General features: G+C 44.4%; 1 protein-coding gene across 4 annotated transcripts in view; it reads left to right on the top strand.

Moving 5' to 3' along the window:
* The window catches only part of grik5 (glutamate receptor, ionotropic, kainate 5), a 475,370-nt gene that overhangs the window by 371,685 nt on the left and 83,685 nt on the right, over positions 1 to 20,000 (top strand). For all 4 annotated transcript variants that reach the window (XM_061915085.1, XM_061915084.1, XM_061915082.1 and 1 more), the window contains 3 exons: positions 13,196 to 13,249; positions 17,262 to 17,420; positions 17,634 to 17,786. In XM_061915085.1, the coding sequence (XP_061771069.1) occupies positions 13,196 to 13,249; positions 17,262 to 17,420; positions 17,634 to 17,786 (366 nt within the window). The remainder of the gene's footprint in view (positions 1 to 13,195; positions 13,250 to 17,261; positions 17,421 to 17,633; positions 17,787 to 20,000) is intronic.

The following is a 20,000-nucleotide window of genomic DNA, read 5'->3' as shown; positions in this document are numbered from 1 at the left end:
CGAACGCCTCCCGAGGGATGTGTTTAGGGCACGTCCAACCGGTAGGAGGCCACCGGGAAGACCCAGGACACGTTGGGAAGACTATGTCTCCCGGCTGGCCTGGGAACGCCTCGGGATCCCCCGGGAAGAGCTAGACGAAGTGGCTGGGGAGAGGGAAGTCTGGGTTTCCCTGCTTAGGCTGTTGCCCCCGCGACCCGACCTCGGATAAGCGGAAGAAGATGGATGGATACTTCGTTTGGGAACATCTCATGCTGGGAAATGCTGGGATTTCATCTGAACAATTTTATCGGTCACCGTGACCCGTTCAGCACTTTCATCCTTTCAATGTGACAAGGCTGAATTTATTCGCGGCATGTGACGCTTGTGAACCTGTAAAAAAATCATAAATTCTCCGCAAAATTGTTTAAAGCGCAGGGGGAAAAAAGTAATGGCGTATCAGGAGGTGAAGCTCATTTTCCAAACTCTCTACACATGAGTGCAGTCTCTACTAACAAATACAATATAGGAAGGTGCTAGATTTTGCACTAAAAACGTTACTTCGAGGATTGCAAAATTCTCCATACTGGTTTACATTTCTGATTTTCCCGTCATTGTAAAAGTGATTAAGCCTCAGACAGATCATCCAATGGTTGCTCAGCGTCGAGGCCGAGCCTCCTTCTCATTCACTTCCATCAATCAATCAATCAATCAATCAATCAATCAATGTTTACTTATATAGCCCCTAAATCACTAGTGTCTCAAATGGCTGCACAAACCACAACATGAACCACTACGACACCCTCGGTAGGCCCACATAAGGGCAAGGAAAACTCACACCCAGTGGGACGTCGGTGACAATGATGACTATGAGAACCTTGGAGAGGAGGAAAGCAATGGATGTCGAGCGGGTCTAACATGATACTGTGAAAGTTCAATCCATAATGGATCCACACAGTCGCGAGATGCCAGTCCAAAGCGGATCCGACACAGTAGCGAGAGTCCCGTTCACAGCGGAGCCAGCAGGAAACCATCCCAAGCGGAGGCGGATCAGCAGCGCAGAGATGTCCCCAGCCGATACACGGGCGAGCAGTACATGGCCACCGGATCGGACCGGACCCCCTCCACAATGGAGAGTGGGACATAAGACAAAAAGAAAAGAAACGGCAGATCAACTGGTCTAAAAAGGGAGTCTATTTAAAGGCTATAGTATGCAAATGAGTTTTAAGGTGAGACTTAAATGCTTCTACTGAGGTAGCATCTCGAACTGTTACCGGGAGGGCATTCCAGAGTACTGGAGCCCGAAATGAAAACGCTCTATAGCCCGCAGACTTTTTTTGGGCTCTAGGAATCACTAATAAGCCGGAGTCCTTTGAAGGCAGATTTCTTGCCGGGACATATGGTACAATACAATCGGTATTGCAACAAGTGACTATGTATTTCCTCATGGGCTGTAAGTGCATCTTTAAGGTGTTCAGAAGACCCAGCAGCTCAAGTCAGGAAGTGTCTGATGATGTAATGCTGCTGATGCTCTGCTGATTCAATAATTGCAGACTTCCCGCCATCCCAAGATGCACTAACATCAGCACAAACACTTCACTTACACTCCTCCACACCTCGCTTTTCACCATGGTGGTAGTTGTCCCGATGCTAATATTTTAGCACCGGTACCAAAATTTATTTGGACACTTTTCGATATTTTTCTAAATAAAAGGGACCACAAAAAATTATATTGGCTTTATTTTAACAAAAAAGTCTGTCAGTAGTTGAACTTTTAAATTATCTTAATAATAATTTATATTAATTAATAATTCAATCAATCAATCAATGTTTATTTATATAGCCCCAAATCACAAATGTCTCAGAGGACTGCACAAATCATTACGACTACGACATCCTCGGAAGAACCCACACAAGGGCAAGGAAAACTCAGGGAGAATTCACACCCAGTGGGACGCCAGTGACAATGCTGACTATGAGAAACCTTGGAGAGGACCTCAGATGTGGGCAACCCCCCCCCCCCCTCTAGGGGACCGACAGCAATGGATGTCGAGCGGGTCTAACATGATACTGTGAAAGTTCAATCCATAGTGGCTCCAACACAGCCGCGAGAGTTCAGTTCGAAGCGGATCCAAGACAGCAGCGAGAGTCCCGTCCACAGGAAACCATGTCAAGCGGAGGCGGATCAGCAACCGATACACAGGCGAGCGGTCCATCCTGGGTCCCGACGAGCGGTCCATCCTGGGTCTCGACTCTAGACAGCCAGTACTTCATCCATGGTCATCGGACCAGACCCCCTCCACAAGGGAGGGGGGGACATAGGAGAAAAAAGAAAAGAAGCGGCAGATCAACTGGTCTAAAAAAGAGTTCTATTTAAAGGCTAGAGTATACGGATGAGTTTTAAGGTGAGACTTAAATGCTTCTACTGTTTATTATTGACCCTTTATCATAATCAGGCATGTAATTTTTCCCCCGATAGTTGGAAATCCGTCTTTTTTATCTCTGTAAAAATATACCATACCTGCCAACAACTACAGTTTTCCCATAATGAGTACAGTTTTTGATCATCCATTGCAGGGGCGCTCACACTTTTTCTGCAGGCTAGCTACTTTTCAATTGACCAAGTCGAGGAGATCTACCTCTTTCATATTTATAATTTATATTTATTTATGAAAAAGGCATTTTTGTTAACAAGTTAATGGTGTTTAATGATAATACAAGCATGTTTAACACATATAGATTCCTTTCTTTCATGAAGACAAGAATATAAGTTGGTGTATTACCTGATTCTGATGACTTGCATTGATTGGAATCAGACAGTAGTGCTGATAACTTCCGCATTTTCAAATGGAGGAAAAAAAAAGTCCTCCTTTCTGTCATATGTGGGCGGCATAGCTCGGTTGGTAGAGCGGCCGTGCCAGCAACTTGAGGGTTGCAGGTTCGATCCCCGCTTCCGCCATCCTAGTCACTGCCGTTGTGTCCTTGGGCAAGACACTTTACCCACCTGCTCCCAGTGCCACCCACACTGGTTTAAATGTAACTTAGATATTGGGTTTCACTATGTAAAGCGCTTTGAGTCACTTGAGGAAAAAGCGCTATATAAACCTGATTTGACTTCACTTCATATACCACATGAAAGTGGTTAGATTCGGCATCTCATTTGTCCAACTTGCATACCCTTTTTTTTAAACACTTTGTTATGAGAGTAGCATATGTGTGTGTGGCCCTTTAAGGTGTTGACAGCAGGTGAGTGACGTCAGTGAGTGTGTGGGCGAGAGAGGAGAGGGAGCGGTCGCTGAGGGCGGGGGACTGGCTAGTGTTATTGTTTGGGATTTTGACTGTGTGCAAGACATAAATAAAAAGCCATGATTTGCAACTAATCGCCGGACTCGTCATTTTGCCCTGGAGTCCGTAATTGTGAAGGCCCAATCTATCGGCCCTGGAGAAGTGTCTCCCCTGCGCTCCTCGACTACGGTCTAGGCGCCGGAAGCAGGAAAGGTATTACAGCTTTATAAGATATACATTGGCATCAAACTCCGTAGCTTGCCAGCTTGTGCACGCTAGCTTTCTGAGACTCTTAGTTTGTTAGCACAGGCAGGATGAAGCAGGTCTTTTATGGTGAAGACAGGAACTGTGCAGTCGGTCTTTAGAGTTTTGACAGCAGGTCTGTTGAAATAAAAAGTGTTTCTCTCCGTCCTGTCAGTGATTTCTTTTTTTCTTGATAATGAGCTCGCAGCAGCAAGCGTCATCTCACAAGATCCTCGGGTGCCGAGAATGTAAAAAAACTGACGAAAGCGAAGTCTTGGTAAAGACTTAGACTTAGACTTAGTCTAGACTAAGTCTAAGTCTAATGTCAAACATCTGACGAAAGTGAAGTCTTGGTAAAGATTGATGATTGCTAATGTTTATGTATATTTTTTTAACGCCTGGCTTGCGATCAACTGACACACCCTCCGCGATCTATCGGTAGCTCATGATCGACGTAATGCGCACCCTTGATCCTTTGGTAAAAACTACGGTTTTCCATTGAAAATGGTTCACTTAAAAATCGAACCTACGTAGCGAAGCAACTCCACTGGCAGGGGACAAAATATCCAGGAAATATCAATGATGATTGGTTGGTTGATGTATAAGAAATTCCATGATTGGTTGGTTGTTTACTATGATGAGTCGCGATTGGTTAAGATTTGGCCAAAACATTACGGACAAGCCAATCAGAGGGAAGACATCCCAAATGACGACGAGAGAGTCAGAGAAGAGAAAGGGAATATTCAAGCAGGTGGTTTATATATTTAAAAAAACTAGTGGAAGATGGCAGAGGGATTCTGTTCTTTGGATTTGTCTTTTAGCGATGTGGACCATGTCCAGGAAAGCCACCGTGTCTGCTTGGCAACATTTGGACAAATGTATGCGTCTGGATAAAACATTCCCCAAAACATTAATTCGAGTTGTTTACCATGTAAGCCCAAATCAAAACTGCTCTTGGCATGAAAGAGGTGGAATACACATTTTACAAACCCCGTTTCCATATGAGTTGGGAAATAGTGTTAGATGTAAATATAAACAGAATAAAAAGATTTGCAAATCCTTTTCAACCCATATTCAGTTGAATGCACTACAAAGACAAGATGTTTGATGTTCAAAGTCATAAACTTTATTTTTATTTTTTTGCAAATAATAATTAACGTGCCAAAGTAGTTGGGAAAGGGCATGTTCACCACTCTCTTACATCACCTTTTCTTATAACAACACTCAATAAACGTTTGGGAACTGAGGAAACTAATTGTTGAAGCTTTGAAAGTGGAATTATTTCCCATTCTTGTTTTATGTAGAGCTTCAGTCGTTCAACAGTCCGGGTTCTCCGCTGTCGTATTTTACGCTTCATAATGCGCCACACATTTTTGATGGGAGACAGGTCTGGACTGCAGGAGGGCCAGGAAAGTACCCGCACTCTTTTTATGAAGCCACACTGTTGTAACACGTGGCTTGGCATTGTCTTGCTGAAATAAGCAGGGGCGTCCATGAAAAAGATGGAGGCATATGTTGTTCCAAAACCTGTAGTTACCTTTCAGCATTAATGGTGCCTTCACAGATGTGTAAGTTACCCATGCCTTGGGCATTAATGCACCCCCATACCATCACAGATGCTGGCTTTTGAACTTTGCGTCGATAACAGTCTGGATGGTTCGCTTACCCTTTGGTCCGGATGACACGATGTGGACTCGTCAGACCACAGAACACTTTTCCAATTTGCATCAGTCCATCTTAGGTGATCTCGGGCCCAGAGAAGCCGGCGGCGTTTCTGGATGTTGTTGATAAATGGCTTTCGCTTTGCATAGTAGAGCTTTAACTTGCACTTACAGATGTAGCGACTAACTGTATTTAGTGACAGCGGTTTTCTGGAGTGTTCCTGAGCCCATATGGTGATATCCTTTTAGAGATTGATGTCGGTTTTTGATACAGTGTCGTCTGAGGGATGGAAAGTCACGGTCATTCAATGTTGGTTTCCGGCCATGCCGCTTACGTGGAGTGATTTCTCCAGATTCTCTGAACCTTTTGATGATATTATGGAGCGTAGATGTTGAAATCCCTAAATTTCTTGCAATTGCACTTTGAGAAATGTTGTTCTTAAACGGTTTGACTTTTTGCTCACGCAGTTGTGGACAAAGGGGTGTACCTCGCCCCATCCTTTTTTGTGAAAGACTGAGCATTTTCTGTTTTTATACCCAATCATGACACCCACCTGTAGCCTGCACACCTGTGGGGTGTTCCAAATAAGTGTTTGATGAAGATTCCTCAACTTTATCAGTATTTATTCTTTGTCACGTGTTGTTGGCATCAAATTCCAAAGTTAATGTTTAAGTTTTACCATCAAATATGTTGTCTTTGTAGCATATTCAACTGAATATGGCTTGAAAATGATTTGCAATCATTGTATTCTGTTTATATTTACATCTAACACAATTTCCCAACTCATATGGAAACGGGGTTTGTAGAACACACACGATTGTGGCAGACGTGATGACTTTTGCTACAGTAAAGCCTGTCTAACTCCGTGTAGCTGGGGTGAAGCTGGGTGAAATAAAAAAGTGCAAAATTTGACACAAATGCCAATCAGGCAACTAACTATGAGATGTGCTAGAACAGCCACTCATCCATTTCCCCTTTCTGAATGTCTGAAAACGTATCTAAGAGCTCGACCGGTGTTGTTTTGCAACCTTTTATTGACATTTTCTAAAAGGATTTAAGAGTGTGTCATAAGCAGAACACACTAACACTGTGGAGGAGTTGCACTTCCTCTGGCTGTGCTGAGCTCTTGTTATTCAGTAATAAACAAGGCATACAAGAAATTGAAAGTATGGTAATAAATAGGTACAAGATATATAATAAACAACACCTTGATTTGGTAAAAACAGAGGTTACCAACCTTTTCCGAGCCAAAAACCCCTACCCCTATATATAGTGTGTGTGTGTGTGTGTGTGTGTGTGTGTGTGTGTGTGTGTGTGTGTGTGTGTGTGTGTGTGTGTGTGTGTGTGTGTGCGTGCGTGCGTGCGTGCGTGTGTGTTTGGATATATACATAGTGTTTGTATGTGTGTGTCTATATACAGTATATATATGTGTGTGTGTATATATATATATAAATATATATGTATGTATGTATGTATGTATGTATGTATGTATGTGTGTGTGTGTATTTATATACCTACTATGTCAGGGGTCGGGAACTTTTTGGCTGAGAGAGCCAAGAAGCCAAATATTTTAAAATGTATTTCCCCAAGAGCCATATGATATTTTTTTTTAACACTAAACACAACTAAACGCGTGCATTTTTAAGTAAGACCAATATTTCCAAACTATAATAGGTCTCTTATTCTTTGTAATAACATTGTTATTCTGAAGCTAACTGTGGAGGGGGCGTGGCCTGCGGGCCTGCAGCAAAGCGGGATGTTGCCAGGACCAACCTCGAAATCAGCGACAGGTGAAAGACGGCCCACCTGGGCCTTTTTTATCTAATCACCTGTCGCTCTGTTATAAGCAGCAGCCAGGAGGAGAGACAGGGTTGGGGCAGGAGCCAGAGCGCGAGTGAGGACGAAAGAGAAAAAGACAATTGCTGGAAAGCAACTGAGAGACTAATTGAAAAAAACAACAGCAGTATTTTACCCTAAAACAGGCTCTCATGTCGGTGCTTGGTGGTCTGAAGAACCCCCAGGAGGGCAAGCCCCACACTAACCAATAATAAATAAATTACTTCTTACCGTTAAAGCAACTTCTTGAACATAAAAATGCATGAGAATGTTTTATATTTTGAATGTTATTTTTAACACTATGACTACAAGTGGAATTATTCATTACTTATCGTGTTAAGCAATGTCAGCTCAGATTTATCCGAGAGCCAGATGAAGTCATCAAAAGAGCCACATCTGGCTCTAGAGCCATAGGTTCCCTACCCCTGTACTATTTGTTTGTGTGTGTATGTATATACATATATATATACATATGTCTGTGTGTGTATGTGAATAAATGTGTGTGTATGTATGTATGTATATATATATATATATATAGGGCTGTGAATCTTTGGGTGTCCCACGATTCGATTCGATATCGATTCTTGGGGTCACTATGTGATAATATATTGATTCTTTTCGATTTGATTGAAAAACGATATTTTCGATTCAAAAACATTGGACACAGTGTGTTGTCCAGCTTATGAGATGCCATGCAAGTGTAAGCCACTGTGACACTATTGTTCTTTTTCTTATTTGTATAAATGTCTAATGATAATGTCAATGAGGGATTTTTAATCACTGCTGTGCTGAAATTATAACTAATATTGATACTGTTGTTGATAATATTCATTTTTGTTTCACTACTTTTGGTTTGTTCTGTGTGGTGTTTGTGTCTCCTCTCAATTGCTCTGTTTATTGCAGTTCTGAGTGTTGCTGGGTCAGGTTTAGTTTTGGAATTGGATTGCATTGTTAGGGTATTGTTGTGTATTGTTTTATTGGATTAATTTAAAAAAATAAATAAATAAATAAATCGATTTTTTTGAAAATGAGAATCGATTCTGAATCGCACAACGTAAACGATTCGATTCGTATTCAAATCGATTTTTTTCCCACACCCCTAATATATATATATATATATATATATATATATATATATATATATATATATATATATATATATATATATATATATATATACATACATATATACATACATATATACATATATATGTGTGTGTGTATATTTATATATATATTATGTGTTTGTGTGTGTATGTATATAAATATGTATATACATACTGTGTCTGTGTATTCGAAAATGTGTGTGTGTGTGTGCGTGTGTGTATGTGTGTGTGTGTGTGTGTGTGTGTGTTTGTGTGTGTGTGTGTGTGAGTGTGTGTGCATATATGGGTTTGTATGTGTGTGTATGTGTTTGTATGTGTGTATATATATATGTATATGTGTATACATACATATATATATATATATATGTCTGTGTGTCTGTGTATATATTATATATATATGATGTTTGTATGTGTGTTTATATATATTATATATATATATATTATATATATATGATGTGTATGTATGTGTCTGTGTGTGTATATATATATGTATATATATCATATATATGTGTGTGTATATATATATATTATATATGATGTTTGTATAAATAAATATATGTATATATACATATATATATATATATATATTTGTCTGCGTGTGTGTTTATATATATATATATATATATATATATATAAATATATATATATATATTTGTCTGCGTGTGTGTTTATATATATATATATGTATATATATATATATGTGTGTGTGTGTGTGTGTGTGTGTATATATATGTATGATGTTCAGGGGTTAAAATGCTTTCCTGATGGCGTATATGTTGGTCCTTTTTCGGTTGGGGGTATCACTGATGTCATAGTAAACCTTTTTTTTTTTTTTCCTAATATTTTCGCGATCAACCGGTAGGGTTCCATAAATCGACTGATCGATCACAATCGACAGGTTGGCGATCCTTGGAGTAAAATAATCTGTAAAGAATAAATAATAAGCAGAGTGAAAACTGATAGGAACATCGTAAAGTATAATGAGTAGTGATGGTAACTTTCACGTTTGTATCAATATGGTACCTGGGAATCGGTGTTAGTACCCAACGGTACCAATGTGTGGCATTTTTGTGTGTTTATGTGATTATATTGTTAAATGTTAACTAATGGAATACCACATTTAACACTAAACTGATCATCTTAGCTGTGTTTTCCAATTGTTATAGCTTGTTTTTTTTTAGACTTGTGAGTCTCTTTTATAAGAATGCAATAATTCTTGTTTGTACTCGGTGTGTTGCCATAGTCGGGGAAGTAGTCTTTAGTCATCAAGTTGAATCTGCCAGTGTCAATAAATGATCGGTTCAGGAAGACACGATTATTCCGCACATGCGTGAAGCTGTGTCACTTGGTTTTCGGCAGTCATGATCATGTCCACCCTCACAGTTACCATGGTGTTCATTTTTTGGAATCTTTTTTTCAATAACAAAGTCATACACAATACATACAAACCCAAAAAATGTTTTATTTAAAGGCCTACTGAAAGCCACTACTAGCGACCACGCAGTCTGATAGTTTATATATCAATGATGAAATATTAACATTGCAACACATGCCAATACGGCCTTTTTAGTTTACTAAAGTGCATTTTTAAATTTCGCGCCTAAAAATCCTGCTGAAAACATCTCGGTATGATGACGTGTGCGCGTGACGTCACGCATTGTAGAGGACATTTTGTGCCAGCACCGTTCCCAGCTATTAAGTCGTCTGTTTTCATTGCAAAAATCCACAGTATTCTGGACTTCTGTGTTGATTCATCTTTTTCAATTTGTTCAATAAACAATGGAGACATCAAAGAAGAAAGCTGTTGGCGGGAAGCGGTGTATTGCGGCCGGCTTTAGCAACACAAACACAGCCGGTGTTTCATTGTTTACATTCCCGAAAGGTGAGCGTCAAGCTATACTACGGAACAGAGATGTCAAGCAGTAGATTTTCGAGAGAAAATTTGTACTGGGAGATTTTCGGGAGAGGCGCTGAATTTCGGGAGTCTTCCGGAAAATCCAGGAGGGTCTGCAAGTATGGGATAATGATATCAAATATGCTGGAGTTCTCAGCAGACAACTTTTAATATCCTTCATGTTCTTCAATCAATCAATCAATGTTTATTTATATAGCCCCAAATCACAAATGTCTCAAAGGACTGCACAAATCATTACGACTACAACATCCTCGGAAGAACCCACAAAAGGGCAAGGAAAACTCACACCCAGTGGGCAGGGAGAATTCACATCCAGTGGGACGCCAGTGACAATGCTGACTATGAGAAACCTTGGAGAGGACCTCAGATGTGGGCAACCACCTCCCCTCTAGGGGACCGACAGCAATGGATGTCGAGCGGGTCTAACATGATACTGTGAAAGTTCAGTCCATAGTGGCTCCAACACAGCCACGAGAGTTCAGTTCAAAGCGGATCCAAGACAGCAGCGAGAGTCCTGTCCACAGGAAACCATCCCAAGCGGAGGCGGATCAGCAGCATAGAGATGTCCCCAACCGATACACAGGCGAGCGGTCCATCCTGGGTCCCGACGAGCGGTCCATCCTGGGTCTCGACTCTGGACAGTCAGTACTTCATCCATGTTTCATCGGACCGGACCCCCTCCACAAGGGAAGGGGGAATATAGGGGGAACATAGGAGAAAAAAGAAAAGAAGCGGCAGATCAACTGGTCTAAAAAGGAGGTCTATTTAAAGGCTAGAGTATACAGATGAGTTTTAAGGTGAGACTTAAATGCTTCTACTGAGGTAGCATCTCGAACTGTTACCAGGAGGGCATTCCAGAGTACTGGAGCCCGAACGGAAAATGCTCTATAGCCCGCAGACTTTTTTTGAGCTCTAGGAATCACTAATAAGCCGGAGTCTTTTGAACGCAGATTTCTTGCCGGGACATATGGTACAATACAATCGGCAAGATAGGGATGGAGCTAGACCGTGTAGTATTTTATACGTAAGTAGTAAAACCTTAAAGTCACATCTTAAGTGCACAGGAAGCCAGTGCAGGTGAGCCAGTATAGGTATATATGTAGGTATATATGTATATAAAGGTATATACAGTATAGATATATATGTATGTATATATGTATATAAAGGTATATACAGTATAGGCGTAATGTGATCAAACTTTCTTGTTCTTCTCAAAAGTCTAGCAGCCGCATTTTGTACCAACTGTAATCTTTTAATGCTAGACATGGCGAGACCCGAAAATAATACGTTACAGTCATCGAGACGAGACGTAACAAACGCATGGATAATGATCTCGGCGTCTTTAGTGGACAAAATGGAGCGAATTTTAGCGATACTACGGAGATGAAAGAAGGCCGTTTTAGTAACGCTTTTAATGTGTGACTCAAAGGAAAGAGTTGGGTCGAAGATAATACCCAGATTTTTTTTATCGAGTCACCTTGTTTTATTATTTGGTTGTCAAATGTTAAAGTTGTATTATTAAATAGAGGTCGGTGTCCAGCAGGACCGATAATCAGCATTTCCGTTTTTTTGGCGTTAAGTTGCAAAAAATTAGTGGACATCCATTGTTTAATTTCATTAAGACACGCTTCCAACTGACTACAGTCGGCGTGTTGGTCAGCTTTAGGGGCATGTAGAGTTGGGTGTCATCAGCATAGCAGTTCTTCAGAATATGCTTCAGTTCCTCAATGAGCACTCCCCACAGGACTTCACGACCGTGTCCCTAGGGAACTCCTGTGGGGAGTGCTCAGAGAGTATGGGGTATCGGACTGTCTTATTGTGGCGGTCCGCTCCCTGTACGATCAGTGCCAGAGCTTGGTCCGCATTGCCGGCAGTAAGTCGAACACATTTCCAGTGAGGGTTGGACTCCGCCAAGGCTGTTCTTTGTCACCGATTCTGTTCATAACTTTTATGGACAGAATTTCTAGGCGCAGTCAAGGCGTTGAGGGGTTCCGGTTTGGTGACCGCAGGATTAGGTCTCTGCTTTTTGCAGATGATGTGGTCCTGATGGCTTCATCTGACCGGGATCTTCAGCTCTCACTGGATCGGTTTGCAGCCGAGTGTGAAGCGACCGGAATGAGAATCAGCACCTCCAAGTCCGAGTCCATGGTTCTCGCCCGGAAAAGGGTGGAGTGCCATCTCCGGGTTGGGGAGGAGACCCTGCCCCAAGTGGAGGAGTTCAAGTACCTAGGAGTCTTGTTCACGAGTGAGGGAAGAGTGGATCGTGAGATCGACAGGCGGATCGATGCGGCGTCTTCAGTAATGCGGACGTTGTACCGATCCGTTGTGGTGAAGAAGGAGCTGAGCCGGAAGGCAAAGCTCTCAATTTACCGGTCGATCTACGTTCCCATCCTCACCTATGGTCATGAGCTTTGGGTCATGACCGAAAGGATAAGATCACGGGTACAAGCGGCCGAAATGAGTTTCCAGGTCTCTCCCTTAGAGATAGGGTGAGAAGCTCTGCCATCCGGGAGGAATTCAAAGTAAAGCCGCTGCTCCTCCACATGGAGAGGAGCCAGATGAGGTGGTTCGGGCATCTGGTCAGGATGCCACCCGAACGCCTCCCTAGGGAGTTGTTTAGGGCACTTCCAACAGGTAGGAGGCCACGGGGAAGACCCAGGACACGTTGGGAAGACTATGTCTCCCGGCTGGCCTGGGAACGCCTCGGGATCCCCCGGGAAGAGCTAGACGAAGTGGCTGGGGAGAGGGAAGTCTGGGTTTCCCTGCTTAGGCTGTTGCCCCCGCCACCCGACCTCGGATAAGCGAAAGAAGATAGATGGATGGATCCTCAATGAGGCGTCTATGGTTGGCCTCCAACATGAGGAGCAGGAACAGCCTGCCATCAGCTATGACTTGCATTCACATTCGCAGTATTTTGTCCGGTTTCAGAGCAGTTTTGTATTTGCTTTCCATGAGTCACTGTGCAGTATAACTTGCCCTGAGCCTAATGTCTCCACGATGTAAAACTGTGATTAACGTATGCTCCCGTCTCTCCTCCATGCTCCCCTGCCGTGTCCCCCAACATGTCACCTCTGCTCCCAATTTGCTCTCCCAACATCAATCTCCCCTCCCTCGGATCCCACCCGCCCCCTTCATCATTTTCCCTTTTGCCAACCTTTTTTTGTCTCTGCAGGCGTCGGAGCTGGGGATGACGTCGGCGTTCTACAAGTACATCCTCACCACCATGGTACGAGCGTATAGAACAGCCCGCCGCGGCGCCGCTTCCGTTTGTCTTTCAATTCACTTCCCACCCATGGTCCTTTATGAGCGTACAAAAGGTGCCGGCAGGATTAGATCAAGCCAGAGGAGGAGCAGACGGAGGGGTGGGGGTTGCGGGTGAGTTGCGAGAATGGAACGTGTGGTAAGTGCAGAGGACGGACAGAACAGGCATAACAACTACGGCGATGGAGGTGAAGGTGATGCCAACGTCACCCGCCTCCCCTTTTTAGCATTTCAATTAATGCAGCCTTCACGCTGCCTCCTCTTTTTCGCCCCTTAAATATTTACACACCGTGCTGTGCGGATGCCACCATGACTGGAGGTGGGATGATGCACCGGGAAAACTGGAATCTAAGTAGGATTAAATATCTCAAATAAGGGTGATATTTGCTTATTTTCTGTCTGGTAAGATCATTCTTCTCACTAAGCAGATTTTATGTTAGTGTTTTACCGTACTTCCTTGAATTGGTATATAGAATAGAATAGACTTTATTATCATTATATTTGCACATAACGAGATTAAAGACTCTCACTTAAGGTGCGGTAGTGGGAACAAATATGGGGTAAAATAAATAACACAAGAGGTAATAAAGGAAAAACTAACAATTGAAGTAAACAGCCTTCCCGGTAAGGTTTATTCAGGTGTACTGGAGAGGAGGCTACGCCGGATAGTCGAACCTCGGATTCAGGAGGAACAGTGTGGTTTTCGTCCTGGTCGTGGAACTGTGGACCAGCTCTATACTCTCGGCAGGGTTCTTGAGGGTGCATGGGAGTTTGCCCAACCAGTGGACTTGGAGAAGGCATTCGACCGTGTCCCTCGGGAAGTCCTGTGGGGAGTGCTCAGAGAGTATGGGGTATCGGACTGTCTTATTGTGGCGGTCCACTTGTGCCAGAGCTTGGTCCGCATTGCCGGCAGTAAGTCGAACACATTTCCAGTGAGGGTTGGACTCCGCCGAGGCTGTCCTTTGTCACCGATTCTGTTCATAACTTTTATGGACAGAATTTCTAGGCGCAGTCAAGGCGTTGAGGGGTTCCGGTTTGGTGACCGCAGGATTAGGCCTCTGCTATTTGCAGATGATGTGGTCCTGATTGCTTCATCTGACCGGGATCTTCAGCTATCAATGGATCGGTTTGCAGCCGAGTGTGAAGCCACCGGAATAAGAACCAGCACCTCCAAGTCCGAGTCCATGGTTCTCGCCCGGAAAATGCCACCTCCGGGTTGGGGAGGAGACCCTGCCCCAAGTGGAGGAGTTCAAGTACCTAGGAGTCTTGTTCACGAGTGAGGGAAGAGTGGATCGTGAGATCGACAGGCGGATCGGTGCGGCGTCTTCAGTAATGCGGACGTTGTACCGATCCGTTGTGGTGAAGAAGGAGCTGAGCCGGAAGGCAAAGCTCTCAATTTACCGGTCGATCTACGTTCCCATCCTCACCTATGGTCATGAGCTTTGGGTCATGACCGAAAGGATAAGATCACGGGTACAAGCGGCCGAAATGAGTTTGGGTCTCTCCCTTAGAGATAGGGTGAGAAGCTCTGCCATCCGGGAGGAACTCAAAGTAAAGCCGCTGCTCCTCCACATGGAGAGGAGCTAGATAAGGTGGTTCGGGCATCTGGTCAGGATGCCACCTGAACGCTTCCCTAGGGAGGTGTTTAGGGCACGTCCAACCGGTAGGAGGCCACGGGGAAGACCCAGGACACGTTGGGAAGACTATGTCTCCCGGCTGGCCTGGGAACGCCTCGGGATCCCCCGGGAAGAGCTAGACGAAGTGGCTGGGGAGAGGGAAGTCTGGGTTTCCCTGCTTAGGCTGCTGCCCCCGCGACCCGACCTCGGATAAGCGGAAGATGATGGATGGATGGATTTTATTACTTCATATATTTTAATATAATATTATATTAACGATAACATTTTCAAAATATATTTTTCCCCTTGGGGATTATTAAAGTATTTCTGATTTCTGATTCTGATATTGTTTTAGTTGCTTAAGAGATATTCCTGGCTATGAATTTGTTCATTGCTTGTTACGCCTACTCTGTTGTTCCAAAAAGGTTTCGAAAAAATAAAAACATAGATTCCAGAGTAGCCTTGAGGAGGTTTATGACACACTAAATTCCTAATAAGCACTCGCGGAGATACTTGTAGATTCAAAATGTTTCCAATTTATTTTCACAAACCAAAAATATTCACTGTGGTTGACTTCCTATTTAATACAAAATAACTTATCTAGTGGTAAACAAACAATATCACTCCTCACTCCTTCAACATGACGGACAGACAAAGGCAGCGCCCAGCTGTGCTGTCTTCCTAATTATAGGAGGAGGACGTTGCCCACCAGGAGGAGCGTGAGCAGCTGAAAACAATCAGTCTATATAATTTATCTGAAACATCCAATAATCCATCGTTGGCATGATTCGATTCCATTGTCAAAACAATTATTAAATAAATAATATAAATAGGCTCCAACATTGCTATTCTTATGTTTTTGTGCATTACTTGTTGCCGTCATCATTAAACAAACCGGTTACTCATCAGTTACTCAGTACTGATGAGGCGGTATAGCTCGGTTGGTAGCGCGGCCGGGCCAGCAACTTGAGGGTTGCTGGTTCGAGCCCTGATTCCGCCATCCTAGTCACTGCCGTTGTGTCCTTGGGCAAGACACTTTACCCACCTGCTCCCAGTGCCACCCACACTGGTTTAAATGTAACTTAGATATTGGGTTTCACGATGTAAAAGTCCTTTGAGTCACTAGAGAAAAAGCGCTATATAAACATAATTCATTTCATTTGAAGTGAATTAGTGAAGTGAAATATATTTATATAGCGCTTTTTCTCTAGTGACTCAAAGCGCTTTTACATAGTGAAACCCAACTTGAGGGTTGCAGGTTCGATCCCCGCTTCCGCCATCCTAGTCACTGCCGTCGTGTCCTTGGGCAAGACACTTTACCCACCTGCTCCCAGTGCCACCCACACTGGTTTAAATGTAACTTAGATATTGGGTTTCACTATGTAAAGCGCTTTGAGTCACTAGAGAAAAAGCGCTATATAAATATAATTCATTTCATTTGAAGTGAATTAGTGAAGTGAATTATATTTATATAGCGCTTTTCTCTAGTGACTCAAAGCGCTTTTACATAGTGAAACCCAATATCTAAGTTACATTTTTAAAGCAGTGTGGGTGGCACCGGGAGCAGGTGGGTAAAGTGTCTTGCCCAAGGACACAACGGCAGTGACTAGGATGGCGGAAGCGGGAATCGAACCTGCAACCCTCAAGTTGCAGGTTCGAGCTGTACCGCCGAGCTATACCGCCTCATCAGTACTGAGTAACTGATGAGTAACCGGTATATATAATTCACTTCAAATGAAATTAATTATATTTATATAGCGCTTTTTCTCTAGTGACTCAAAGCGCTTTTACATAGTGAAACCCAATCTCTAAGTTCCATTTAAACCAGTGTGGGTGGCACTGGGAGCAGGCGGGTAAAGTGTCTTGCCCAAGGACACAACGGCAGTGACTAGGTTGTCAGAAGCGGGAATCGAACCTGCAACCCTCAAGTTATTGGCACGGCCACTCTACCAACCGAGCTATGCCGCCCCATTACTTGAGTAGTTTTTTCACAACATACTTTTACTCAGTTAAATATTTGGGTGACTACTCCTTACTTTGACTTGAGTAATACATCTCTAACAGTACTCTTTACTTGAGTACAATTTCTGGCTTCTCAACCCACCTCTGTGTGTAATTGGTAATGCTGTGAAAAATGGGCATGAAAACAACAAAGCTCTGAGCTTTTTTTTTCTCCACTAAAGCGCATTTCTCCACTCCCCCGGCTCTCGTCGATGTCAATCCCCCTCCAGATTAGATGTTGTCGCAACCCTCCTGTTTCGCTCCTCGCTCATCACACTCCATCTGCACTGTATTTTCCCCGTCCAAGAACATGTGTCGCGCACGTCCGCGCCGTCACTCACTTCACTCGTCGTCTCCTAGGACTTCCCCCTCCTGAGACTGGATGACGTCGTGGACGAGCAGTCCAACATCGTGGGCTTCTCCATGTTCAACACCACGCATCCCTTCTACCTGGAGTTCATCCGCAGCCTCAACCTGTCCTGGAACGAGGCCTGCGACCTGACCTACCCCGGCCCCGCCGTGAGTATCCTGGCGCTGGATCGCGATGCAATGAAATTCTCGCTAATAACAGCTATTCATCCATCCATCTGTGTTTCCTCCCCCTTTCTTCCCCCCTCTCAATCATTCCGTCAATCAACAAACATCCCCTTGTATCGTCTATCCATCTCTCTACCCCCCCTCATCAACCCTATCACCTTCCCCCGGTACGCCCACTCCCCCTTGCTCCCGCAGCTCTCGTCAGCGCTGATGTTCGACGCGGTGCACGTGGTGGTGGGGGCGGTGAGGGAACTCAACCGCAGTCAGGAAATTGGCGTGAAGCCGCTCAGCTGCACCTCGCCTCAGATCTGGCAACACGGCACCAGCCTCATGAACTATCTGCGCATGGTATGAGCCCACGTGTTTGTGCATCTGTACGGATCGCCGCTGAGGGCCCGCTCTCACGGGGATTTAGTGGGGTTCGGCACACAAAGCTGTGATAAGTAGCAAATTGACCAGGGTCACATTTTTAAAGAAGAACATTATCACAATTTCTGAAGGGGTTAAAACCAATAAAAATCAGCTCCCAGTGGCTTACTTTATTTTTCGAAGTTTTTCTCAAAATTTTCACGCAATATCCCGAAAAACGGCTTCAAAGTACCTGATTTTCACCATCAGTATGTCCACCCTAGAAGGCGGCGGACGGTGGTCCAGAATCGCTTCGAAGCCGTCCGGAAGTCGTTTTCCATGGCTTCCCCGAACTCCTCCCATGTCCGAGTTTTTGCCTCCGCGACCGCTGAAGCTGCACACCGCTTGGCCTGTCGGTACCTGTCCACTGCCTCCGGAGTCCTATGAGCCAAAAAGGACCGCGATAGGACTCCTTCTTCAGCTTGACGGCATCCCTCACCGCTGGTGTCCACCAAGGGGTTTTAGGATTTCCGCCCCGACAAGCACCAACTACCTTGCGGCCACAGCTCCGAGGCGGCAATAGACAATAGACAGACTTTCTAGGCGCAGTCAAGGCGTTGAGGGGTTCCGGTTTGGTGACCGCAGGATTTGGTCTCTGCTTTTTGCAGATGGCTTCATCTGACCGGGATCTTCAGCTCTCACTGGATCGGTTCGCAGCCGAGTGTGAAGCGACCGGAATGAGAATCCGCACCTCCAAGTCCGAGTCCATGGTTCTCGCCCGGAAAAGGGGTGGAATGCCATCTCCGGGTTGGGGAGGAGACCCTGCCCCAAGTGGAGGAGTTCAAGTATCTAGGAGTCTTGTTCACGAGTGGGGGTAGAGTTGATCGTGAGGTCGACAGGCGGATCGGTGCGGCGTCTTCAGTAATGCGGACGTTGTACCGATCCGTTGTGGTGAAGAAGCAGCTGAGCCGGAAGGCAAAGCTCTCAATTTACCGGTCGATCTACGTTCCCATCCTCACCTATGGTCATGAGCTTTGGGTCATGACCGAAAGGATAAGATCACGGGTACAAGCGGCCCAAATGAGTTTCCTCCGCCGTGTGGCGGGTCTCTCCCTTAGAGATAGGGTGAGAAGCTCTGCCACCCGGGAGGAACTCAAAGTAAAGCCGCTGCTCCTTCACATGGAGAGGAGCCAGATGAGGTGGTTCGGGCATCTGGTCAGGATGCCACCCGAACGCCTCCCTAGGGAGGTGTTTAGGGCATGTCCAACCGGTAGGAGGCCACGGGGAAGACCCAGGACACGTTGGGAAGACTATGTCTCCCGGCTGGCCTGGGAACGCCTCGGGATCCCCCGAGAAGAGCTAGACGAAGTGGCTGGGGAGAGGGAAGTCTGGGCTTCCCTGCTTAGGCTGCTGCCCCCGCGACCCGACCTCGGATAAGCGGAAGAAGATGGATGGATGGATGGACTATGTAAATATGTATGTCCATTCTCACATACACATAATACAAACATCATTATTTTAATTGACACATGAACTTAGTGTAAGCATGTCTGTCCAGCCTATTAAGCCCTGTTTTTTTTTTACCAAAGGTTCAGGAACTTTTACTTCCTAGAACAGGGGTAGGGAACCTATGGCTCTAGAGCCAGATGTGGCTCTTTTGATGACTGCATCTGGCTCTCAGATAAATCTTACCTGACATTGCTTAACGCGATAATTATGAATAATTTCGCTGGTAATCACAGTGCTAAAAATAACGTGCAAAATTCCCAAAATTATCAGGCATTTAAATCCATCCATCCGTTTTCTACCGCACCTGTTCAAGAAGTCGCATTAATGGTAAGAAGTATTGTATGTCACGATGGGGGGGGGGGTCGCAGCCTGCTGCGGGGTCGTTCTCCCAGGAAGGCAGACGGACTACTCGGGACATTGCATTTAGGTAAAAACATGATTTAATTTTAACAAAAAAAAAGATACAAACAAAAATCGCTCACAGCGGAGGCACAACTTGGGCTAAAAAACAAAGCTAACGCATAAACAGATTAAGAACATAAATCAAACAAAACTTACTTGGCATGGCATGAAGCACGAAACTATGGCAAGGCATGAAACAAGTCAGCACAGGGCGACTGACTGGCAAAGACAAGCTTAAATAGTGCCTCTGATTAGTGCTCGGGAAGCAGGTGAGCAGGCATTTTGTCCACCAGAGACAGGTGG

The sequence above is a fragment of the Nerophis ophidion genome, linkage group LG11 (genome assembly GCF_033978795.1).
Source record: "Nerophis ophidion isolate RoL-2023_Sa linkage group LG11, RoL_Noph_v1.0, whole genome shotgun sequence".
NCBI classification, from domain to species: domain Eukaryota; kingdom Metazoa; phylum Chordata; class Actinopteri; order Syngnathiformes; family Syngnathidae; genus Nerophis; species Nerophis ophidion.
The sequence above is the reverse complement of the archived record's forward strand: the minus strand, read 5'-3'. Positions and strand labels throughout refer to the sequence as shown.